Source organism: Arvicola amphibius, chromosome 7 (assembly GCF_903992535.2).
Source record: "Arvicola amphibius chromosome 7, mArvAmp1.2, whole genome shotgun sequence".
Classification (NCBI taxonomy): Eukaryota; Metazoa; Chordata; class Mammalia; order Rodentia; family Cricetidae; genus Arvicola; species Arvicola amphibius.
In genome coordinates, this window is record NC_052053.1 from 62,518,465 (window position 1) to 62,545,292 (window position 26,828).

At 38.9% G+C, this 26,828-nt stretch overlaps 1 protein-coding gene across 2 annotated transcripts in view; it reads right to left on the reverse strand.

Annotated features, from left to right (window-relative positions):
* Window positions 1–26,828, reverse strand: part of Esyt2 (extended synaptotagmin 2) — a 110,660-nt gene that overhangs the window by 50,708 nt on the left and 33,124 nt on the right. For both annotated transcript variants that reach the window (XM_038336074.2, XM_038336075.2), the window contains exons 2-4: window positions 6,032–6,073; window positions 4,778–4,912; window positions 1,453–1,529 (exon numbers count right to left, since the gene is read on the reverse strand). In XM_038336074.2, the coding sequence (XP_038192002.1) occupies window positions 1,453–1,529; window positions 4,778–4,912; window positions 6,032–6,073 (254 nt within the window). The remainder of the gene's footprint in view (window positions 1–1,452; window positions 1,530–4,777; window positions 4,913–6,031; window positions 6,074–26,828) is intronic.

Sequence of the window (26,828 nt, forward strand, 5' to 3'; positions counted from 1 at the left end):
TTACAAGTGAAATTGTCATTTCCATTTAGTATTTTTTTCATTATTAATGTACAGAAATGTAACTAATTTAACTGCATTTTGCTACCTGGCTAAATTCATTTTAGCTTTAAGGGATTATATTTTAAATTTTATTTGTTGAGACAGGGTCTCTGTGGTAGTTTGAATGTAACTGGTACCATATTCTCATAGGGAATAGCACTATTAGGAAGTGTTGCTTTGTTGGAGTAGGCATGGCTCTATTAGAGGAAGTGTGCCACTGTGGGGCAGGATTTAAGGTTTCCTATGATTACGATACCACCCAGTGTCTTGGTCTACTTTCTGTTGCCTGCAAGATACACAATTATTAGCTACTACTCCATCATCATGACTGCCTGCATGCCTCCATGTTCTGCGTCATGATGATCATGGACTAAACCTCGGAACTCTTAGCCACACCAATGAAATGCTTTTCTTTATAAGAGTTGCTGCTGCTGGTCATGGGTCTCGTCACAGCAATGAAGAAAGTCTCACTATGCAGCCTGGCTGGCTAAGAAAGTGAATGTAGGCCAGTCTGCTCCCAGAGAGCTGGGACTGAATGCGTATGCCATCACAACTGATTTTAAAACTTTTTATGGGATTTTTTTCTGTAAGATCTCATCATTTGTAAATACTGCTTTTCAATTTGGATGCTTTTTATTTCACTGTATTGTCTAATTCTCTAGGTTGATTTTTTTTTAATCATGAAAAAATACTGAATTTTGTTAAATCCATCTTCTGTTATCAACTGGGATAACTATGAAATTGTCTCACCACACCAGTTCCTTCTTAAAATCAAGCACTGTTTTACAGATTGGTTTTCATATCCTGAATCACATTTGCATTCTGGGAATAAATTCTGCTTGTTGATGGTATATAACCTATGCTACTAGATTCAATTTGCTAGTATTTTGTTGAGGATTTTTATATTAAGGTTCATAAGGATTATTTTTTAGGTTATAGTTTCATGTAGAGCATATGATTTATTTTATTTAGTACATTTTTTAGAAATTTCTTTTATGTGCATGGGGTGTTTTGCCTGCATGTATGTCTGTGTACCATGGTGTGTGCCTGGTGCCCATGAAGGCCAAGAGAGGGCACTGGATTCCCTGGAACTGGAATTACAGATGTGAGCTGCTAAGTGGGTGCTGGGAATCAAACCCAGGCTGTCTGGAAGAGTACCAAGTGCTCTTAATTACTGAGACATCTTTTCAGACCCGTTATATTTAATATATTTAATGAATGACAGTTATCTAGATTATGAGGAATTCAAAGATTGTTAACATTTAGAAGAATTTGGTCAAATTCCAATGAAAAACAGACAAGAAATTCATATTATACCCTCCATCTTACAAATATAGTTAAATCTTATAAATACAGTAAATGAACACTATGTGTCAGTAGCCATGACAAAATATAACACAAATAAAAACTTACCTAATCTGAAGGTCCAGAATAATTTGTCTTTTGTCTACATTTTCAGTATAAACCTTAACACCATTGACTCTAAGGGGCTGAAAAAATAAAAATTTAATTTAAAAACCAGAAAGGTTTAAAAGCAAACGAACTTACAATACAGCATAGATATGAGAAGAACAAGTTTAGCATCAGACTACAAGTATAATTCTAGTTTACAGCACACTGTTTAACTTTGACAATTTATTTAACTTGTATTCCTCAGTTTTCTCATCTGTAAGATGTAAATAACATGACAACCATGTGAGATTACTGTGAAGTTAGATGGCATAATGAACAGAAGCACACTGCAAGGCATATAGTAGTCAGTATCCAACAAACACAGGTATTACTGTTGTTAGCACGTGTAGTCAATACATTTGCTTTTACTTTGAAGCCCTTTTAGCCTCATCACTTTCAATTTAATCTGATCCTCTTCTACTCTATCTTTATTAATACTTCCCATTACTTTTACTTTATGTTTTATAAGTTTTCACTTTAAAATTTCACAAAAATTGGGCTTTTCAGTAGATTAAAAAAAAAGAATATAGTTGAGTGTGGTAGTGCAGGCCACAACATTTAAGAAGCTAAAACATGGCATTGCCAGTTCAAGGCACTCTGAAAAATAATAGAATGAGAAAATAAAAATGGATAATACTTAATAAATGATACAGATAATTGACTATGCAATCACAAAAGACAAATCACTTCCTTTTTGTGTTGTTGTTATTTTCTTTTGTTTGAGACAGGGTTTCTTTGTGTAGCTTTGGAGCCTGTTCTGGAACTCCCTCTGTAGACCAAGTGGGCCTTAACCTCACAGAGATCTACCTGCCTCTACCTCCCGAGTGCTGGGATAAAGCTGTGCACCACACTGTCTGGCTGTATTTCTTTTCTTTTAAGACTTATTTCTACTTATGTGTATACTGAGGCCAAAAGAAAGTGTCAAATCTCCTGAGCTGAAGTCATAAGTGAGGATTTGTGGATGATAGGAATCAAACTTAGATTTGATTTGATTTGGTTTAGAGATCTGAACCACCGAAACATCTTCCTGGCCTACAGTTTGTATTTAATGGCCAGCCTGTGCTTCATAGTAAGACTGTCTCAAAAAGCCAAAATATAGACCTACCCCTCACAGAGGGGGTGTAGGGAGTGGAGGAGTGAGAGAAACATAAAAGGAGGAGAGGACTAGTTGGGAAGAAGGGGATGAACAGTAGTGGGAAGAAGATAAGGGAAGGTGATGGGGGTATGACTATGATACGATATACTGCATAAAATATAATACAAACATGAAATTGTCGTATATATAAATGCAAAAATCCTCAGTATTTTCTCAAAATAATTGTTAGAATTTATTACTTAATCACAAATTTTCTACAATAAATATTCATCAAGAAATGATTTCTCATCTAATTTTTAGAAAATGCTGAAAATTTTAAAAATCTGGATGAAATCAAATTCATGATTTATATAGAAAAATATTTGTTATGGAAGCATGGGGTTCATGGTGAGGATGGAGGAAGAGAGGGAGCGGAGAGAAATATATAGTTAATAAAAACAAAAAAAGAGAAAAAAGAAAAGTGGATTCTAGCCATAAACAAAGGACATTAAGCCTATAGTTGGCTATCCTAGAGAAGCTAAATAATAAGGTGAACCCAAAGAAAAACATATATAGATCCTCCTAAAATTGGAAGCAGATAAGATCGTCAGGCAAAAGTTGGGAGCAGAGGGGTGGGAGTGGGGTGGGGGGCAGGAGAGAGGGGGAGAGAGAAGGGAGAAGGGGAGGATTGAGGAGAGCTTGGGGGGAGTGGGATGGAGGAAGGGCAGATATGGGAGCAGGGAAGAAGATATCTTAATTAAGGGAGCCATTTTAGGGTTTGCAAGAGACTTGGCTCTAGAGGGGATCCCAGGTGTCCACGGGGATGTCCCCAGCTAGGTCCTTGGGCAGTAGAGAAGAGGGTGTCTGAACTGGCCTTGTCTCATAGTCACACTGATGAATATCTTGAGTATCACCATAGAACCTTCGTCCAGTGATGGATGGAGATAGAGACAGTGATCCACACTGGAGCACTGGACTGAGCTCCCAAGGTTCATTTGAAGAGCAGAAGGAGGGAGAAGATAAGCAAGGAAGTCAGGACCGTGAGGGGTTGGTGCATCCACTGAGACAGTGTGCCTGATCTAATGGGAGCTCACCAAAGCTAGCTGGACTGGGACTGAAGAAGCACGTGATCAAACAGGACTCTCTGAATGTGACTGACAATGAGAAGCCAATGATAATGACACCAGGTTTTGATTTTACTGCATGTACTGGCTTTTTGGGAGCCTAGTCTGGATGTACACCTTCTTATGCCTGGATGAAGGGGGAAGGGCCTTGGAATTCCCATGGGGCAGGGTACCCTGCCCTCTATTAGGACTGGAGGGCGAGGGGGAAGGGTGAGTGGGGAAGCGGGAGGGAAATAGGAGGAGGGGAGGAAGTGGAAATTTTGAATGGTATCATTTATAAAGCAATAAAAATTAAAAAAAAAGAAAAAAGAAAAAGAAAAATATTTATTAAATAATATACAAATAAAACTGTACAAATATTAATGATACAATACATATGAAATCTGGAGAGGCAAAAATCACTGTTAAGCAAATTGATATTTTTTTCCTGTGTATAGAGGTTTTGCCTGCATGTGTGTCTCTGTACTGCTGGCTGTCCTGGAATTTGCTCTGTAGACCAGGCTGGCTTTGAACTCACAGAGATCCACCTGTCTCTGCCTTCTAAGTGCTGGGATTAAAGGTGTGTGCCCCCAACTTTATCAATATTTAGATTGATATTTATTAAAGCTAGTACCCCTTATTTGTCAGAAAAAAAGTCAAAAACCGGGCTGGAGAAATGACTCAGGGGATAAGAGCACTTGTTGATCTTCCAGAGGGCTTGAATTTGGTTCCCAACACCCACATCACGCAGCTGTACAAATGCCTGTACCTCCATCTCCAGAGGCTCTGATACATCTTCTGGCCTCCATGAATACATGTATGGCATATTCTCACACAGGTACACAAATACACACATAAACAAAAATAAAAATTAATTTAAAAAGTAAAACAAAAACAACAAAATATAAAGAGCAGCACAGTGAGGGCAAGGCAACAAGTGGGAAAAGCCAGAACCTGCCACTGGGAAGAACCTAGGGCCTTGCAGACCTCACAGTCCTCTTCAGGAACAGTCTCCCCAGGGCCTGCACAGTGCTCACACTGCTGCTATGCTTTCACAGCAGCCCCACTGTGTGCTTGAGAAAGGGCACTAAAGCACGGAGGAACTGACCTGTTGACCCACGTCCACCTTTGTGAAGCTGAAGGTGCTGAGGTGGGCATTTGCTCCCCGCACAGCTGGTTCTATGGTTTCTCGAAAGAGCTTCTCTATAAATTGACAAATAAAGGGCCACATGTGCTTTACAGTCTAGAAGGAAAAGAAACTCATGTTAAATAATTGCTATGACGTATGGTACATAATTTATTTGAGTCACTAAGGAAATTATACTCATGTCGTCTATCAGAAACTGGCTTTGAAAACGAGAACAAAAGGGAGAGGCAGTCCTGTCAAATGTGTTCTCAGTGTTAAGCATTTATTTCAACAATAAACTACTGATTAGACAATATACTACTGGAATTAGTTCTTTTAGTTGGCTATTCTGTTTAAACATACCTACATATCTAGTAATCACTAAAAGTCCCATGACTTCAACTGACTGTAGGAAGACTTAGGCTATGGCCGGGTGGTGGTGGCACAAGCCTTTAATCCCCAACACTCAGAAGGCAGAAGTATACTGATCTCTGAGTATAAGGCCAGCCTGGTCTACAGAGTGAGTTCCAGGACTGCCAGGGCTACACAGAGAAACTCTGTCTCAAAAACAAACTAATACCAAAATCAAAACCAGAAACTTAACTCATAGTTCTTAGGCTGGGAGGGTAGTTCAGTGGCTCATTTGTTTCTTTTGGGTGAGGCCCTAGGTTTGATCTCAACACCATAACAAAACCAAACCAAAGCCAACAAAAAACTGTGTGTGGACCTCAGTAACCACTCCTGCATTTTATAACCACAAATTAACTTGTACTATAGGTGATTCCTGTCTAGACTAATGTCACTATATTGCCTTAGAGATGCTCAAACTACTAGGCAACAGAGACTCAGCCTAAAGCTTACCGAAACAAAAACATCCATTAAAAGGTATTACAGATGGGTAGTTTCTTGGGAGTTATTTTTTCTCTTTATAATATTTCTAGAATGTGTGCTTGTGATTTCTATAGAGCAGATGTTAGCAGCCTCTATTTAAGAACGCAGACACAAAGCCAGATGGCAATGTCATACAAGTACATGCATAAATCTTCTTAGGTCAGTTACACAGCTCTTGCTTTCCCCAAGGGAAAGTCACATACTACTGCAACAGTCCTCTGGGGAGCAGAAGCCTGCACACTGCAATCTGAACTTTGATACTACCAACATTGAAATTCCCAAACATGGGAAGATAGTCTCTGGCCCTCTAATTCCCAATGAATATTTGGAGTACACTAATCTTACCTTATTTAGCCATTCTGCTCTTTCGGTGTCTGGAAAATGAACCTGAGAGAGAAAAACACACACATGACTTAATGACTCCTGACAATCACACATACACACAAAATCCATAGGTTATGTAGAAATCTTACAGTCCTATGTTTATATAATGCCTCTTTAAAACACTTTGCTCTAATGCTTTCTAACACGGCCTCAGAAAAAAAAGGAAAGTTGATATGCATGGTACCTTACTTGCCACATTCTAAGAGGGAAATTCTGGAGGGAAAGGGTTTGGGACCCACAAATACCATAAGAGCCTTCATTGCCTCCCACCACCCAAGTGAGTATTCCCTGGCATATGAAACATCCAAGTAAAAAAAAAAAAAAAAGCCCTCTTGCCTTTTAAAAACAATATTATCATTGCCACCATTCTGCTAGAAATCTAGACTCAGACTTCAAAATTCATCTCTTCTTGTTGCATTCACTTTTGAGCCCTAGCCAGATGACTTCTATATGCAAGGGCCCCATCTGCACCAGTTTCTTGCCCTCTCCCCGAGTGCAAACTGCGGTCATAGCTCTCCACAGGTAGGGCCTACATACTGGAAAAGAGATTGAAAATGCAAAGAGAAACCTACTTAAAAAGTAAGTGAAGAATGTATTGTTGCAGCTAAAATAAAACATATTTGCAAAGGAAGCTAGTGCTGTTTTTGGCCACAAGGGAGCTTTCAAAAGAAAAGCACACAGGCCACACATAGTTTTGATTTGGTGGTATAGTGGATTATAGGAGACTTTGTACTGGTGACTGAGAAGATCTGATGCACAGAACATTTCTGAGTCACAAAGAATCAAGTCCACTCATGCTGTCCTCTGGCTGAAAGAAGTGGAACCAATGGAGCTAATTAGGATGTAGTCTCAAGGAGGGTGGGGGAAGGGTATATGGTTTCCAAGGTTTCTAGACCCCACTCTACTTTTCAAGTTTGATTATGAGAACAAACAACAGAGATGGGGCCTAGCAGGAGCCAATCCCTGGACAGAGCATAGGTCATTATCAAGCCATGGACCACACAGACTGCTTATATTGGCTTTCAGAAGTCCCGAGTGACTGCAAGCATAACCAACAGATTATAAGAGATGGAAGAGAGGATCTCAGGCATTGAAGAAATAATAGAGGACATAAATTCATAGGTCAAAGAATACATTAAATCCAACAAATTCTTACCACAAAATATCCAGGAAATCTGGGACACCATGAAAAGATCAAACCTAAGAATAATAGGGACAGAAGAAGAAGAACTCCATCTCAAAGGCGAGAAAATATATTCAATAAACTCAGAAAAACTTTCCCAGCCTAAAGAAAGACATGACTATGAAAGTAAAGAAGCTTAAAGAACACTAAACAGACTGGAGAAGAGGGAGGAAAAAAAAAAAGTCCCCTCGCCAAAACATTAAACATACAGAATAAACAAAAAAATATTAAAAGCTGTAAAGGAAAAAGGCCAAGTAACATATGAAGATGGAAATCACAAAATAATCCCACACCAATTCAGAATTATGAATAATAAAAGGGTTATTTAAGGGAAAAACCTACAGATCACTGTCCTAGACAACAGCCCTCTGCACGAACAGGAACAGAGTCTAGTAGCCGGAAGTGGAAGCCAGAAGCAAAGAGCGAGAGTACGGCCTACCGCTGCTTTTTAAAGCAAAAGAGACCCTGCCAAGTGCGCTGGTATCTTAAAGGTTATTGGCTGAAGGAGCAGAATGTGCTCCCACAGCACCTCCCCCTTTTGTTTAAATAAGAGGGTTCCAAACCCAATACAAAACTATCACACTAGGAATAGATATCAAATATAATTAGAATTATAACCAGCATAAGCAATATTAAGCAAGGAACGTATGCTAAATGCTTTAATAAACATCCTATCCTAAGGAGTCCAAGTCTTGTATTGGAAATGGCTTGGCTAGGTCCTAAGAGGACAGTAACTATGACTATCTAATCTTCAACCCCATCAAAGGCCTGAGAAGGGAGATAATATTACTTGAGCAGGCAGGAAGTACAATCAAGCAACTTCCAAAGCAAGCAATATATGATGGAGACAATTAGCTACCCATCACGCAAATCACCCAAAGTCTCATTTTGCAAAGTTGAAGCAACCAACTTTGGCTAAGGCCTAGCACAACTGATAGACCATTTTTAAAGGCAGGAAAATTTTCAGAACTGTCTAACCCTGTCTTGGCAAGATTTGACAGTCTTTTTCCTTGTGCCCTGCTTATCCATTTCTGGATATCATGTACTTAATCAGTGGTTGAGGTATGGGTAGTTCTTTGACATAAGGCCAATGGTGCCAAGAAAAAAAACAAACTCTGAGTGGAGTGTCTTCAGTGCTCAACATTCTCTTGGGAATAGATTGATGCATGTCAACAGAATCCTAAATTATTTAAATGCCATGTTCTACAGATCCTTGAAGTGGTTGAAGATTACCTATCTGGACAGAATACAATCTCTGTGTATATAAAGAACCTAACAGATCTGACTGTATGTACAACAAACATGAACAACTATCGATCTATAATATTTAATACCTGTATTACTTAAAGACTAAAACTTCATGTCAGAATATTCAACGTGAAACAAATGAGGACAATGAACTTAAAATGTAAACAATGTATAAGTATCTTGATCAGAGATAGGAATAATATATAATACAATATGAAAATATATCCTAAAAGTTGTATCAATATACAAAATGTCTTAAACAGAGGTAGAAACATGCATGTATGCAATCTGACAGAATAACTTTGCATAAGTGTACAAATAATGTAAACAAAAAACAAATATAATTCAAACTTGTATCAATATACAAAAACTATACCGATGTAAATTATCCATAAATAATAGCTCACAAGTATTCACTCTGTTACCCACTATTATTATCCCCTTTTTTGAACATAGTTTTCACCCCAATCCTCTCTCTAGTTCAAGCAATAATCAACAACCCCTAAACAGTTTTACCATCCCATCCCCCCCTTTTTTTGAACAAACATAGTTTTTACCCCAACCCTCTCTCTAGTACAAGCAATAATCAACAAGCCCTAAACAGTGTTTCCAATCCTAAGAACAAACTTTTTTGAGATGGGGACATCGTCCTCTAGAACTGCTTCCTGCTGTCACGGGGGCAATGTTCTCTTAATGAGTTGGTGTTAACAACACAACCCATGGCTGGGAAGCTGCTGTTTTGAAACCTTGCAGCTGCTACCGCTGAATCAGTAAGACCTCTCTCAAAGGAGTTATGGCACGCTGCTGGCAAACAGCAAGAAGCTGTGTTAAACTCTGTTTTTGGGGGGTTTTTTTGGTCTAGAATTCCTTTTCGAGCTCTCTCAGGTTATATGTGGATTAGTTGGCCACATAGGTACCAAATGAAGATAGAAATCACAAAATAATCTCACGCCAGTTTAGAATTATGAATGATAAAAGGGTTATTTATTTAAGGGAAAAACTTACAGACCACTGTCCTAGATAACAAACAGGAACAGAGTCTAGCAGCCGAAAGCAAGAGCCGGAAGCAAGAGAGCAGGTACACGTTTACAGCTGCTTTTACAGTATAAGAGAAACGTCCAAGTGGGCTGGTATCTTAAAGGCTGTTGTTGAAGGAGCAGAATGTGCTCCCACAGCAAACATAAAAAGGCAGAACTAACAGAATCACAACCAATCTCTCAACTTCTCTATGGAAACCTGGAAAGCAAAACGGTCCTGGACAGATGGGCTGCAGACACTGAGAGACCATGGGTGCAAGCCCAGACTAGTAAACCCAGCAAAGCTCTCAAGCTGTCACCACTAACAGAGAAAACAAGATATTCTATGACAAAACCAGATTTAAACAGATTTACCTATCTACAAACCCAGCCCTACAGAAAGTACTAGAAGTAAACTCCAATCCAAAGAAGCTAGCTGCACCCCTCCCCTCCCAAAAACACCCACAAGCAACAGATAATCTCATACCAGCAAACCCCAACTAATGGAAACACACAAACGCTATCGCCAAAAAATAACAGGAATTAACAATCACTGGTCATTACTATCTGTTAGTATCAGATACTATCTGTAAGGACTCAATTTACTCATACAAAGACACAAGCTAACATAATGAATACAAAAACAGGATCCATCCTTCTGCTGCATAAAAGAAACACACCTCAACCTCAAAGACAAACATTAACTCAGAGTAAAGGGTTGGGAAAATATTTTCCAATCAAATGGACCTAAGAGGATGTAGCTATCCTAATATCGAACAAAATAGACTTCAAACTAAAATCAATGAAAAGAGATGGAGAAGGTCACTTCATACTCATCACAGGAAAAGTTCATCAAGATGAAGTCTCAATCCTGAACATCGATGCCCCAAATACAAGAGCACCCACATATGTAAAAGCAACATTACTAAAGCTTAAATTGCACATCAAATACCACACACTAATAGTGGGAGAATTCAACACCCTACTCTCACCAATGGAAAGACAGCCAGACAGAAATTTAACAAAGAAATAAGAGAACAGATGTCATGACCCAAATGGACTTAACAGACATTTATAGAAAATTTCACCCGAACACAAAACTATATATTTTCTTCCCAGCACCTCACAGAAACTTCTCTAAAACTGACCACATACTCAGTAACAAAGCAAATCTCAACAGATAAAAAATACTGAAATAACCACTGTATCTTATCATACTTTAAACAAGGCTTAAAGTCAGAATCCAACAACACCACTAACTGCAGAAAACCTACAAACTCACGGAAATTGAATGATGCTCAACTGAATTACCCTAGTCAAGGAAGAAATAAAGAAATTAAGACTTCCTAGAATTCGACGAAAATGAAGGCACAACATACCCAAACCAATGAGACACTATGAAAGCAGTATTAAGAGAAAAGTTCATATCATTAAGTGCCTACATAAAGGAAGTGGAGAAGTCTCACACTGGTAACTTAACAGTGCACCTGAAAGTTCTTGAACAAAAAGAAACAGACTCACCCGGGAGTAGACAACAGGAAATAATCAAACTGAGAGTTGAAATCAATAAAACAGAAACAAAGAAATACAAAGAATCAATGAAACAAAGACCTGGTTCTTTGAGAAAATCAATAAATAGACAAATCTTTATCCAAATTCATCAAAAGGCAGAGAGAGAACATCCAAATTAAAAAAAATCAGAAATTAAAAGGAGAATATAATAACAGACACCAAGGAAATCCAGAAAATCATTCGGTCATATTTTAAGAATCTGTACTCCAGACACTTCCTGGTCTTCCTGCAGGGGTTATTCGCCCCAATACTGACTCTCTCTTCCTGCCCCTTCCCAGCTTGCACCCAGAACCCCCCTCCTCTGCTTCATCCTCCTGTCTTCGGGGCCACAAAATCCCACAGCTCAGCCTGTTTGGGCGCCGGGACAGGGAATTGAGTGCACCCAGGCAGGTGGGATGTCCTCTATTTCAATAGCCTGCCTGCAGCAAGGTAAGACTTTTGCCTGTGAGCTGCCTGGCCAGCAAGGAGAATTGAACTTCTAAAAGAAGACCCATAGGGGATTATTCAGAGGAAGAAATGGGCAGGCGCCAATGCAAGAATTCCTCCAACAATTTGAAAAACAACATGAAAGCACCAGAACCCAGCGAACTTACAACAGGAGTACTTGAACACACTAATCAAGAAGAAGTAGAAAAAATTGACTTTATGAAAGTAATAGAGTCCCTTAAACATGAGGTGAAAAACGCTCTTAAAGAAATGGGCGAGAAGAATAACAAAAAGTTTGAAGAATTGAGTAAATCCGTAAACGATATCCCAGGAAACCAAGAAAAAATAATCAAACAGATAATGGAAACAGTGCAAGACTTGAAAACTGAAATGGAGGTAAGGAAGAAAACACAAACCGAGAGCCAGCTGGATATGGAAAATCTACGTGAACGAACAGAGACTACAGAAACAAGCATAACCAACAGAATACAAGAGATAGAAGAAAAAATCTCAGATTCTGAAGATACCATGGAGAAAATAAACACACTGATCAAAGAAAACAGCAAATCCAACAAATTCTCATCACAAAACATTCAGGAAATCTGGGACACAATAAAAGACCAAACCTAAGAATAATAGGCTTAGAAGAAGGAGAAGAATTACAGCTCAACGGTCCAGAAAATATGTTTAATAAAATTAGAGAAGAAAACTTCCCCAACCTAAAGAAAGATATTCCTATTAAGGTTCAAGAAGCTTACAGAACACCAAATAGACTGGATCAAAAAAAAAAAATCCCCTTGCCATATTATACTCAAAACACAAAACATACAGAATAAAGAACAGATATTAAGAGCTGCAAAGGAAAAAGGTCAAGTAACTTATAAAGGTAAACATATCAAACTTCCTGACTTCTCTATGGAAACCATGAAAGCCAGAAGGTCCTAGATAAATGTTTTGCAGAAACTAAGAGACCATGGATGCAAGCCCAGATTACTATACCCAGCCAAGCTTTCGTTCACTATAAATGGAGAAAACAAAATATTCCCAGAAAAAAACAAATTTAAACAATACGTAGCCACAAATCCAGCCTTACAGAAAGTAATAGAAGGAAAATCACAAACCAAGGAGTCCAGCATTGCCCAAAATAACTCAGACATCTAGCAACCCTTCACCAGCATATCTCAAAGAAAGGAAACACAATCTCTACTACCAAAAAAAAAAAAAATGATAAAAATGATGACCGGAGTTAACAACCACTGGTCATTAATATCACTTAATATCAATGGACTCAATTCACCTATAAAAAGGCACAGGCTAAGAGATTGGATATGAAAACAGGATCCAACATTCTGCTGTTTACAAGAAACACACCTCAACCACAAGGACAGACATCTACTCAGAGTAAAGGGTTGGGAAAAGGTTTATCAAGCAAATGGACCTAAGAAACAAGCCGGTGTGGCCATACTAATTTCTAACAAAGCTGATTTCAAACTAAAATCAATCAGAAGAGATGGAAAGGGACACTTTATACTCATAACAGGAAAAATCCTTCAGAATGTAGTCTCAATCCTGAATATCTATGCCCCTAACATAAAAGCACCCACTTATGTAAAAGAAACATTACTAGAACTCAAGGCAGCAATCAAACCACACACACTGATAGTGGGAGACTTCAATACTCCTCTCTCACCAATGGACAGGTCAATCAGACAGAAACCTAACAAAGAATTAAGAGACTTAATGGAGGTAATGAACCAAATGGACTTAACAGACATCTATAGAACATTCCACCGAAATTGGAAAGAATATACCTTCTTCTCTGCGGCTCATGGAACCTTCTTGAAAATTGACCACATACTCAGTAACAAAGCAAAGTTCCACAGTTACAAAAACATATTAGTAACCACCTGCATCTTATCGGATCACCATGGATTAAAATTAGAATTCAACAACAATGCTATCCCCAGAAAGCCTACAAACTCATGGAAACTGAACAGTCAACTACTGAACCACACCTGGGTCAAGGAAGAAATAAAGAAAGAAATTAAAGTCTTCCTTGAAATTAATGAAAATAAAGACACAACATACTCAAACATATGGAACACTATGACAGCAGTGCTAAGAGGAAAGTTCATAGCACTAAGTGCCCACATAAAAAAAACAGAGAAAGCACACATTGGAGACTTAACAGCACACCTGAAAGCGCTAGAAAAGAATGAAGCAGACACACCTAGAAGGAGTAGAAGACTGGAAATAATCAAACTGAGGGCTGAAATCAACAAAATAGAAACACAGAAAACAATCCAAATAATCAATGAAAAAAAAAAGCTGGTTCTTGGAGAAAATCAACAAGATTGACAAACCCTTAGCCAAACTAATCAAACGGCAGAGAGAGAACACACAAATTAATAAGATTAGAAATGAAAAGGGGGACATAACCACAGACACAGAGGAAATTCAGAGAATCATTAGATCTTACTTCAAAAGCCTGTATGCCACAAAATTGGAAAATGTAAAAGAAATGGACAATTTTTTAGATAAATACCATATACCAAAGTTAAACCAGGACCAGGTAAATGCTCTAAATAGTCCTGTTAGTCGCGAAGAATTAGAAACTGTTATCAGAAACCTCCCTACCAAAAAGAGCCCAGGACCAGATGGTTTCAATGCGGAGTTCTACTAGAACTTCCAAGAAGACCTAATACCTATACTCCTCAATGTGTTTCATAATATAGAAACAGAACAGACATTGCCAAATTCCTTTTATGAAGCTACAGTTACCCTGATACCTAAACCACACAAAGACTCAACCAAGAAAGAGAATTACAGGCCAATCTCACTCATGAACATCGACGTAAAAATTCTCAATAAAATACTGGCAAACCGAATCCAAGAACACATTAGAAAAATTATCCACTATGATCAAGTAGGCTTCATCCCAGAGATGCAGGGCTGGTTCAACATACGAAAATCTATCAATGAAAAAGCATTTGACAAAATTCAACACCCCTTTCTGATAAAGGTCTTGGAAAGATTAGGGATACAAGGGTCATTCCTAAATATAATAAAGGCTATTTACAGCAAGCCGACAGCTAACATCAAATTAAACAGAGAGAAACTCAAGGCCATCCCCCTAAATTCAGGAACACGACAAGGCTGTCCACTCTCTCCTTATCTCTTCAATATAGTGCTTGAAGTTCTAGCAATAGCAATAAGACAACACAAGGGGATCAAGGGGATTCGATTTGGAAAGGAAGAAGTTAAACTTTCGTTATTTGCAGATGATATGATAGTGTACATAAGCGACCCGAAAAACTCCACCAAAGAACTCCTACAGCTGATAAACACCTTTAGTAATGTGACCGGATACAAGATCAACTCCAAAAAATCAGTTGCCCTCCTATATTCAAAGGATAAGGAAGCAGAGAAGGAAATCAGAGAAGCGTCACCTTTCACGATAGCCACAAATAGCATAAAATATCTTGGGGAAACTCTAACCAAGGAAGTGAAAGATCTATTTGACAAGAACTTTAAGTCTTTGAAGAAAGAAATTGAAGAGGATACCAGAAAATGGAAAGATCTCCCTTGCTCTTGGGCTGGGAGGATCAACATAGTAAAAATGGCAATTCTACCAAAGGCAATCTATAGATTCAATGCAATCCCTTTAAAGGTCCCATCAAAATTCTTCACAAATCTTGAGAGGACAATAATCAACTTTACATGGAAGAACAAGAAACCCAGGATAGTCAAAACAATCTTATACAATAAAGGAACTTCTGGAGGCATTACCATCCCTGACTTCAAATTCTATTACAGAGCTACAGTATTGAAAACAGCTTGGTATTGGCATAAAAACAGAGAAGTCGACCAATGGAATCGAATAGAAGACCCAGATCTTAACCCACAAACCTATGAACACATGATTTTCGATAAAGGAGCTGAAAGTACACAATGGAAGAAAGAAAGCATCTTCAACAAATGGTGCTGGCATAACTGGATGTCAACGTGTAGAAGAATGAAAGTAGATCCATATCTATCACCATGCACAAAACTCAAGTCCAAATGGATTAAAGACCTCAATATCAATCTGAACACACTGAACCTGGTAGAGGAGAAAGTGGGAAGTACTCTACAACATTTGGGCACAGGAGACCGCTTCCTACGTATAGCCCCAGCAGCACAGACTTTAAGGGAAACATTGAATAAATGGGACCTCCTGAAGCTGAGCAGCTTCTGTAAAGCAAAGGACACTGTCACTAAGACACAAAGGCAGCCCACTGACTGGGAAAAGATCTTCACCAACCCTGCAACTGACAAAGGTCTGATCTCCAAAATATATAAGGAACTCAAGGGACTAGACTTTAAAATGCTAATTAACCCAATTAAAAAAATGGGGCACTGAACTGAACAGAGAATTCTCAACAGAAGAAGTTCGAATGGCCAAAAGACACTTAAGGGCATGTTCAACCTCCTTAGCAATCAGGGAAATGCAAATCAAAACAACTTTGAGATACCATCTTACACCTGTCAGAGTGGCTAAAATAAAAAAAAAAAAAAACTAATGATAGCCTTTGCTGCAGAGGATGTGGAGTAAGGGGTACACTCATCCATTTCTGGTGGGATTGCAAACTTGTGCAACCACTTTGGAAAGCAGTGTGGCGGTTTCTCAGGAAATTCGGCATCAACCTACTCCAGGATCCAGCAATCCCACTCTTGGGAATATACCCAAGAGATGCCCTATCATACTACAAAAGTATTTGTTCAACTATGTTCATAGTAGCAGTAATTTTAATAGCCAGAACCTGCAAACAACCTAGATGTCCTTCAGTGGAAGAATGGATACAGAAAGTGTGGAATATATACACATTAGAGTACTACTCAGCGGTAAAAAACAATGACATCTTGAAATTTGCATGCAAATGGATGGAAATAGAAAACACCATCCTGAGTGAGGTAACCCAGGCCCAAAAAGATGAACATGGGATGTACTCACTCATAATTGGTTTCTAGCCATAAATAAAGGACACCGAACCTATAATTCATGATCCTAGAGAAGCTAAATAAGAAGGTTAATCCAAAGAAAAACATATAGTTATCCTCCTGGATATTGGAAGTAGACAAGATTGCCGGGAAAAAACTGGGAACTTGGGGGTGGGGTGGGATAGGGGTATGGGAGGATGGGGAGAGAAAAGTGTGAAATGGAGGATGGGGAGAGCTTGGGGGAATGGGATGGTTGGGATATAGGAAGGGTGGATGTGGGAACAGGGCATTATATATCTTAATTAAGGGAGCCATTCTAGGGTTGGCAGAGACTTGACTCTAGAGGGGTTCCCAGGTGTCCAGGAAGATGTCCCCAGCTAGTTCCTTGGGCAGCTGAGGAGAGGGAGCCAGAAATGTCCAGATCCTATTGCCATACTCGTGAATATCTTGCATATCACCATAGAACCTTCACCTGGTGATGGATGGAGATAAAGACAGAGCCCCACATTGGAGCACCAGACTGAGCTCCCAAGGTCCTGATGAGGTGCAAAAGGAGGGAGATCATGAGCAAGGAAGTCAGGACCCTGAGGGGTGCGTTCACTCATTGAGACGGTGGGACAGAACTAATGGGAGATCACCAACTCCAGTTGGAATGGGACTGATGGAACATGCGACCAAACCGGACTCTCTGAATGTGGCTGACGGTGGAGGAGAACTGAGAAACCAACGACCATGGCGATGGGCTTGGACTCTACAGCCTTGACGGGCTCTCTGTGAGCCTTATCAGTTTGGTTGTTTACCTTCCTGGACTTAGGGGGAGTTGGGAGGACCTTGGACTTAACATAGTGAAGGGAATCCTGAAGGCTCTTTGGCTTGGAGAGGGAGGGAGTGGGGGTATGTGTGGGAGGGAGGAGAAGGGGATGAGATGGAAATTTTTAATACATTAAAGTCAAAAAAAAAGAATCTGTACTCCATAAAAAAGAAAAATCTAGAGAAATGGATAATTTTCTAGATAGGTACCACATAACAAAATTAAATCAAGACCAGGCAAACAATTTAAATAGAATGATAACTTTTAAGGAAATAGAAGCTGTCATCAAAAGTCTTCCAACCCCAAGAAGCCCAGGACCCGATGTTTCAGCACAGAATTCTACTGCAAAATAAAAGAGCTAATATCTATATTCCTCAAACTGTTCCACACAACAGAGACAAAGGGAACATTACCAAACTCTTTTTTTATGAGACTACAGTTACCCTGGTACAATCTCCCTCATGAACATAGATGCAAAAATACTCAATAAAATACTGGCAAACCGAACTGAAAAACACATCAAGAAATTCATCCACCATGATCAAGTTAGATTCATCCCAGAGATGCATGGGTGGTTCAACATATGAAAATCTATCAATGTGATCCATCATATAAATAAACTGAAAGAAAAAACCATATGATTATCTCATTAGATGCTGAAAAAGCATTTGACAAAATCCAATACCCCTTCATGATAAAGGTCTTGGAGAGATCAGGGATACAAGTAACATACCTAAACATAATAAAGGCAATAAACAGCAAGCTGAGAGTCATCATCAAATTAAATGGAGAGACATTCAAAGCAATTCAACAAAAATCAGAAACAAGACAAGGCTGTCCACTATCTCTGAATCTATTCAACATAGTAATTGAAGTTTTAACTAGAGTAATAAGACAACAAAAGGAGATCAAGGGGATACAAATTGTAAAGTAATAAGTCAAACTTTCCCTATCTGCAGATGATAAGATAGTATATATAAGTGACACAAAAATTTATACCAGGAAATCCCTACAGCTGATAAACACCTTCAGTAATGTGACAGGATACAGGATCAAATGAAAAAAATCAGTAGTCCTCCTGATTCAGAAAGTGAAGAAGATATCAGAAAATGGAGAGACCTCCCATGCTCTTGGATAGGTAGGATCAACATAATAAAAAAAAATCAATTTACAGCCTAAATGTCTAAATGTCCATCCCCATCAAAATCCCAACAAAATTCTTCACAGATCACGGAAGAACAAAACTTAATTTCATATAGAAAAACAAAAAGCCAAAGATAGCCAAAACAATCGTGTACAGGAAAGGGACTTCTGGAGGCATCAGCATCCCTGACATCAAGCTCAATTATAGAGCTACAGTAATGAAAACACCTTTGTATTAGCATAAAAATGAGACAGATGGATCAATGGAATCGAACTGAAGACCCTGATATAAATCCACACAGCTATAAATACCTGATTTTTGACAAAGACGCTAAAATTATATAATGGAAAAAGAAAGCATCTTCAACAAATGGTGCTGGCATAACTGAATGTCAACATGTAGAATGCAAATAGATCCATATCTATCTCCATGCATAAAATTCAAGTCAAAATGAATCAAAGACCTCAACATAAATCCAGTCACACTGAATCTGCTAGAAGGGAGAGTGGATAGTAACCTTGAGCACATGAACACAGGAGACCACTTTCTATATATAACACCAGTAGCACTGACTCTGAGAGCAAAAATAAATAAATGGGACCTTCTGAAACTGAGAAGCTTCCATAAGACAAATGACACAGTCAATAAAAGAAAAATGTATAAACAGAAGCTTTACTTTCTTTTCTCAGCTGCTTAGACCCAAATAATCACACAGAAACTATATTAATTGCAACACTGTTTGGCCAATGGTTCAGGCATATTCCTAACTAGCTCTTACATCTTAAATTAATCCATTCCTAATAATCTATGTATTGCCATGTGGCCATAGCATTACCTCGTTTTCTACATGTCAGGTTTCCTAGGCAGCTGGCCAGTATCTCCCTGACTCTGCCTTCTTTCTTCCTCTATCTCTTCTTGGATTTTCCACCTTGTTATATTCTGCCCTTCCATAGGCCAAAGCAGGTTCTTTATTAACCAACAGTAATAAAATATATTCACAGCACACATAGGAGCATACCACATGAAAAAAGAGCCTACTGAATGGGAAAAGCTCTCCACCACATCAGACAGAGGACTCATCTCCAAAATATATAAAGAACTCAAGAAACTAGACATCAAAAACCAAACAATCCAATTAAAAATGGGGTACAGAGCTAAACAGAAAATTCTCAAATGGCTGAAAGATACTTAAAAACTGTTCAACATCCTTAGTTATCAGGGAAATGAAAATCAAAACAACTCTGAGATACCATCTCATACCAGTTAGAATGACAAAGATCAAAACTACCAATAATAGCTTATGCTAGAGGGGATGTGGAGTAAGGCGAACACTCCTCCATTGCTGGTTAGAGTGCAAACTTATACAGCAATTTTGGAAATCAGTATGTCAGTTTCTCAAAAAATTGGGAATCAACCCCTTAATACTCAACAATACCTGATGTCGGATTCTTCTCTGTATGCTATGAATATATTTTATTACCTTTGGTTAATAAAGGAGCTGTTTTGGCCAATGGCTTAGGAGTGTAAAGCCAGGAAGAAAATCCGAACAGAGAGATATATAGACAGTAGGTAGAGTCAGGGAGATGCCATGTAGCTGCTGAAGGAAACAGATGCCAGAACTTACTGGTAGGCCACTGCCTCGTGGTGATACATTGAATAGAAATGGGTTAATTTAAGATGTAATAGCTAGTTAGAAATATGTCTAAGCTATTGGCCAAAAAGTATTATAATTAATGTAGTTTCTGTGTGATTATTTGGGTCTGGAAGGCTGGGAAATAAGGGCAGTCTCTGTTTACAAAATGGCATTCCAACCATGGGTCAACTATGTTCACATAAAAAACTCAGAGAGCTTGGGAAGGAATTCTAGACACAAAAGAACAGACTTAAGCTTCTTGGGAGCCACATTTCTTTTCAGTTAGGCTGTTTGCTGGCATAAAGCAGAGGTACAGTTTCTCTAAGAGAAGGCTTCCTGACTTAGCACTAGCAGCACAAACTATTCAGCTTCTTAAAAAATGGCAGCTTCCTGGTTTGTGCTAGCAGCACAAACTCTGGCTCTTTGGGGAGGTCCTGCACTTAAATGGGGTTTGTAAGCAGCATTCTACAAATATGTTAATGGCGACATAGATCCACTGCATCCCTGGAGCTGGGGCAGTGAACATAGCTTACAGAGGTGGTGAACAAACCTCTGCCATACTAAAAGGCCATGAGAGGTGGATGCAGCATCCAGTACTGCCCCTGACCACATTGCTTACCATTTTAAGATGCTCAGATACACAATAGGACAGATTCAGACTTAAAAGGTCTCTAAACAAGACACAGTGTGTTGCGGGAGCTCCTTCTGCTCCTTCAGCCAATAGCTGCTGAGATACCAGCCCATTGGGGCGTGGTCTCTCTTTTTAAAAATGCAGCCACTTCCCTCCGCTCACTCTCTGGCTTCTGGCTCCGCTTCTGACGACTAGGCTTCCTTCCTGATTGCGCAGAGAGCTGTTGCCTGGGACGGTGATCTGTAAGTTTTTCCCCTTTAAATAACCATTCTATTAATCATAATTCCAAACTGGTGTGGGATTGTTTGTGATTTACACCATCATCTGGCGCCCAACGTTTGGTTTTAGGACCCCTCCTTTCCCCGCTCGGCTGCCAGCGGGGCTTGGCGCGAGCCCTCCCTCCCTCAGCGGCGGCCTGTGCCTTGTGCGTGGAGACAGCATTTAATATAAATTATCACACAGTGGCTTTTCTTGCTGAAATTCTTTATATTTTCTCTTTACACGCCTCAGATTGACTCCAAGTCCCCACGCACCCTATCGTTTGCCTCCCCATGTGGATTTAAACTCCACAGGCCCGCACAGTCTCTGCCCGCCTGGCCTACTCTTTTCTGAGACACTTTTAAATCTCCCTTGCAAACCAGCGTGCAGGCGGTTGCCGAAAAACTGCAACCCCTCAGGGCGACTCTGTCAAGTGGAGGCCATACACAGCTGCGGCTTTCAGGTTGCTCTTCTTTTCCCTTGGATTCTGGGTTTCTAGTTCTGTGTATGGAATTGATTTAATTACATTTTCTATGTTGAGCAACTCACATTTCCCAATTTTTAACAAATACTAAGGCGGACACTGAAACAGGACCCCGTTTTAGTCAACTTTGCAGTGGTTCTAGTCGCGACTCTGCAACAGCACCACCAGCTGGATAATAGGTAATATGGCAGTTTTCGTTTCCAACACAAATTTTACTGTTTTGTTTATTAATACAATGGACTATATCATGCAAGGTTTATATGATTATGGGGATACCTTAATTTGTTTGTTACTAGGTTTCAGTTTTATTTTCCATATTCTATCATTAAGGAAGAATAAGGCACTCGTAAGAACGATACAATCTCTACAGACTAATAATGAACAACTAGTAGAAAGGATTGAAATTACTGAAAATCAGAGGTTATCTGAACAAGTGAATACTATGATAGACAAAATTGACTCCATATACAAGGGTACTAGGAAGTTACCTGAAAGGGTTCAGGCTGTTGAATTTGATGTTCAGACGTTATCACAAAGTTTTGATAAGGTAACAGAATGTACCTCCAAGATGGGAATCTACATGATATACAAGAAAAGTTTAAAGAGGACATATTATCTTTGAAGGAAAAAATTAAAACTTTGGAAACACAGGTACAGAATGGGGACCAAAAATCTGATACCTTAGTGAAATCACTAGAAACACATACAGGTCAGGAGATTCAGGATTTAAGAGAGATGATGATAAAAAGATTTGAAAAGATTGAAGAACTTATTGGAGCTGGTGAACAGAGTAAGGAGGCACAAGGACAGGATACAATGCCACCACCAGCTATTAGAACCGGCTTACCCAGGGTTTTAGCGACATACCCTGTAATTAATTCTGACAAAGCATCAACTTCCAAAGGCTCGAAGGGAGTCAAAGATGCTAGATGGAAGCCAATAGAACTGAATGATCAAAAAGAAATTAAGCAAGCTGTTGTTAATTATGGCTTGCACTCTGCATTTGTTAAGGAAATGATAAAGACTTGGGCCTCTAATGTCAGAGCTACCCCCATGATTTCTCTCAGTTAGTGTTTGCAGTTTTAGATGATGGACCTTCCTTGATGTTTGAAATTTATTTCAGAGAAGAATCCAAACATATGGAACAGCAAGGAAGAGCAAAAGGTGTGGAGGTTTCCCAAGATCAAATTCTTGGTGTAGGAGCATATGCTGATCCACAGGTCCAAGCTCTTTACAACGAAGAAGTATTATGTCTATGTCACCAAGCAGCCTTAAATGCTTAGAATAGGATATAAGATACAGCGAAAAGGGTCGAATCATATACCAGGATTAGGCAGGGACAGAGAGAACCCTTTATTGACTTTTTGCAAAGATTAATTAAGGCTCTGAACATAGGGGTAACAGACCCAGAAGCTAGAAGAATACTTCTTGAATCTCTAGCTTTTGAAAATGCAAATATAGATTGCAAAAAGATAATTGGGCCTTTAAAGTCTAGATCAGCACCTATGGATGAATGGATTCAGCATACGAAGAATGTTGAGATGTTTAGCTATAATGATGAATCTTGGGTAGGGGAAGCGATTTCCAAAGCAATAAGGAGACATCAAACTGCCAGGTGTTTTAATTGTGGTAAATTAGGGCATCTGAAAAGGGATTGCAGACAAAGAACTTCTAGGAATAATATCTCCTCTGGGAATGACGAAAATAGGAGACCTCGGCTTTCAGGTATATGTAGGAGATGCGGTAAAGGCCGACATTGGTCCAACAAATGCAGGTCAACAACAGACAGACAAGGAAACCTGATACCATAGGGAAACCCCTTGAGGGGCCTTTCGCAGGCCCCCAAGCCAACAGTGGCCGTCATTCCCAGTCACAGTGGAGAACGTGCCTCACCAAGAAAACTAAAAGCTCCAATTTCTGCTGTAAAAAGTAATACTGGTCTAAATGATGAATTACATGTGGGGGATGAGTCAAAAAATCCAGTAGGACAGAGTAAACGTGTATTTTGGCAGACTTCTATTAATGATCAAAGACCAAAGCTTAGAATCTATATAAATGGCATTTTTATTGAAGGCTTATTAGACACAGGTGCGTATGTAAGCATCATTACTCCAGAATCTTGGCATCCGAATTGGCCTCTTCAAGAGGAAGATGTTTAGTTCCTGGGAATTGGAACCCTATCTCGTGTAAAACAAAGCACAAGATGGGTCGAATGCATAGGGCCTGAAGGGCAAATAGGAAGACTAAAGCCATATATAGCCAATATTGCAATAAATTTATGGGGCCGTGACCTGCTACAACAATGGAATACCCAGATTAACATTCCTGCAGTCTCAGGAACTCATAATTCTGGGAAGGATGTAATAAAGTACCATGCACAAAGGTCACCAGCCATTCAGGCTGTACAAGAACATAAAGCAACTAACAAACCTTTAGAGGTACCAACAGCCCTACCTTTGAAATGGCTAACTGAGAAGCTAATATGGGTTAAACAATGGCCTTTAGCTGAAGATAAATTACAGGCATTGGAACAGCTGGTACAAGAGCAACTAGATGCTCACCATATTGAGGAATCAACCAGCCCTTGGAATTCTCTTGTGTTTGTTGTAAAAAAGAAATCTGGTAAATGGAGAATGGTGACAGATCTAAGAGCTGTCAACAAGGTAATTCAACCTATGGGCCCACTACTATCTGGAATTCCTTTGCCTTCTCTATTACCAAAAGGATGGCCTCTTATAGTTATTGATTTGAAAGATTGTTTTTTCACTATACCCTTACAAGAAAAGGATAGAGAAAAATTTGCCTTCACCGTGCCTACTTATAATAATTCTCAGCCTACTAGGAGATATCAATGGACTGTCCTCTCACAGGGGATGCTCAATAGTCCCACATTGTGCCAATATTTTGTAAGTAAGCCATTGGAAATAATTCGTAAACAATTTCCCAAGTCAATAATTTATCATTACATGGATGATTTTGCTATCTGATTCAAATAAAGATACTTTAGAAAGGATGTTTGAAGAAGTAAAGAAAGTCTTGCCTAAATGGGGATTACAAATTGCCCCTGAAAAAATTCAAAGTTCTATTAATTACCTAGGTTACAGAATAGGGTTAGAGAAAATTAAAACGCAAAAGGCACAAATTAGGAGAGACCAGTTACAGACTCTTAATGACTTCCAAAGATTGTTAGGAGACATTTCCAGTCTACGACCAGCTGTTGGGATAACACCTGATCTAATAGTTCATCTAAACAAAACCTTAGATGGTGATGAAGATTTGAATAGTCCCAGAAAACTGACAGCTGAAGCAGAAAAGGAACTGACAATGACTGAGGAAAAATTACAGGAGGCACATGTGGATAGGGTGGACCCAAATCTTAGCTGCATCCTAGTCATATTGCCTTCCAGAATTTCTCCTACAGGAATTTTAATGCAGAGGGAAGATACTATTTTAAAGTGGATATTTATGCCTAATAAACCAAGTAAAAAATTAAAAACTTATGTGGAAAAAGTCTCTGAATTAATTATAAAAGGTAAGCTGAGACTTCGTCAACTAGCAGGTATAGATTCAGCAGAAATTATAGTGCCTTTTACAACTGAGGAAATAAAAAAGTTATGGGAAGACAATGAACCATGGCAAAGAGCTCGTGCTAATTTTTTGGGAGAAATTAATAGCAACTATCCCAAAAGTGATAGACTTAACCTCATAAAGAGAACTTCTTGGATTCTTCCTAGAATTGTACGTGATGCTCCAATAACTGGAGCCCATACGTTTTATACTGATGCAAATAAAGCAGGGAAAGCTGGTTACAAGTCAGATGAATTGAGTAAGGTGGAACAAAGCCCTTATAATTCTGTCCAGAAGGCAGAATTATATGCCATTCTTATGGTGCTAAGGGACTTTAAAGAACCTCTTAATATAGTTACAGATTCACAATATGCAGAAAGAGTTATCTTGCATATTGAAACTGCTGACTTTATTCCAGATGACACAGAGTTGACTTCATTGTTTATCCAGGTACAAGATATAATTTAGGAATAGGCTTTGTCCAATGTACATAACACACATCTGGTCCCATACGGGTCTGCCTGGTCCTCTAGCACAAGGTAATGCTGAGATTGATCAATTATTAATTGGAAGTGTGTTGAAGACCTCAGAATTTCATAAAAAGCATCATGTCAATAGTAAAGGCCTAAAAAAAGAATTTTCCATTACATGGCAACAAGCTAATGACATTATAAAGAGATGTCCTACTTGTTCTTTCTATAATCAAACACCGTTGCCTGCAGGGAGTAACCTAAAGGGTACTCAAAGGAATGAAATCTGGCAGATGGATGTGTTTCACTTTATGGAATTTGGTAAATTAAAATATGTACACCACACCATAGACATATTCAGGTTTTCAATGGGCTACTGCCCTGAGCTCAGAAAAGGCTGATTCAGCAATCACACATTTATTAGAAGTTATGGCCATCATGGGTATACCTGCACAAATAAAGACAGACAATGGTCCAGCATATGTATCTAAGAAAATGAAACGCTTTTTTGATTATCATAATATAAAACACATTACAGGTATACCAAATAATCCTACAGATCAGGCAGTTATAGAAAGATCAAATCATACTATAAAGGATATGCTGAACAAACAAAAAGGGACGGAAAATACCCCCAGAAATAGATTGCATAATGCTTTATTAACCTTGAATTTTCTTAACGCTAATGAGAAAGGAACAACAGCTGCAGAAAGACATTGGATAATGGAAAAGTCTGCTGAACTAAATCAACCAATCTATTTCAAAGATGTGCTGACCTCTCAATGGAAGCCAGGAGATGTGCTACGTTGGGGAAGGGGTTTTGCTCTTGTTTCCACAGGAGAAGAAAAATTGTGGATACTATCAAAATTAATAAAGGTTTGATTTGAAGAGGAAAAACCTCTTGGAAAGGTGAAATGACAGCTCATCCACAATGATGATATTCATACAGGTGGTAAGAAAAACATAGAATGGGGGCAGGGTTCTGTTCTTATCTCCACAGGTTAACATTCATCTTTGAAAAATTCAAGGGACCCTGGATGTCTGAATACTGACAGATGGAAAAATAACTGCCCAATAGGGATTATCAAGAAAACTGAATGGATTCTGTAAGTAGAAAATACTAAATCATATTTCTAAATTTATAGAGCTGGTTTTGGAGTTGGACTCTGGCTCAGTCCCTCTCTAATTCCAAGCCTGTTGTTAAGAGGAAAACCCAGAATTTCTGGAGTTTCTGTCTCATGTCAAGAGCCATGATATGGGACAGAAAGAAATGTGAGTTTAGAAAACATCTTTGCTTTTCTTCATACCTCTCATACTTTTCATTGAACATATCAT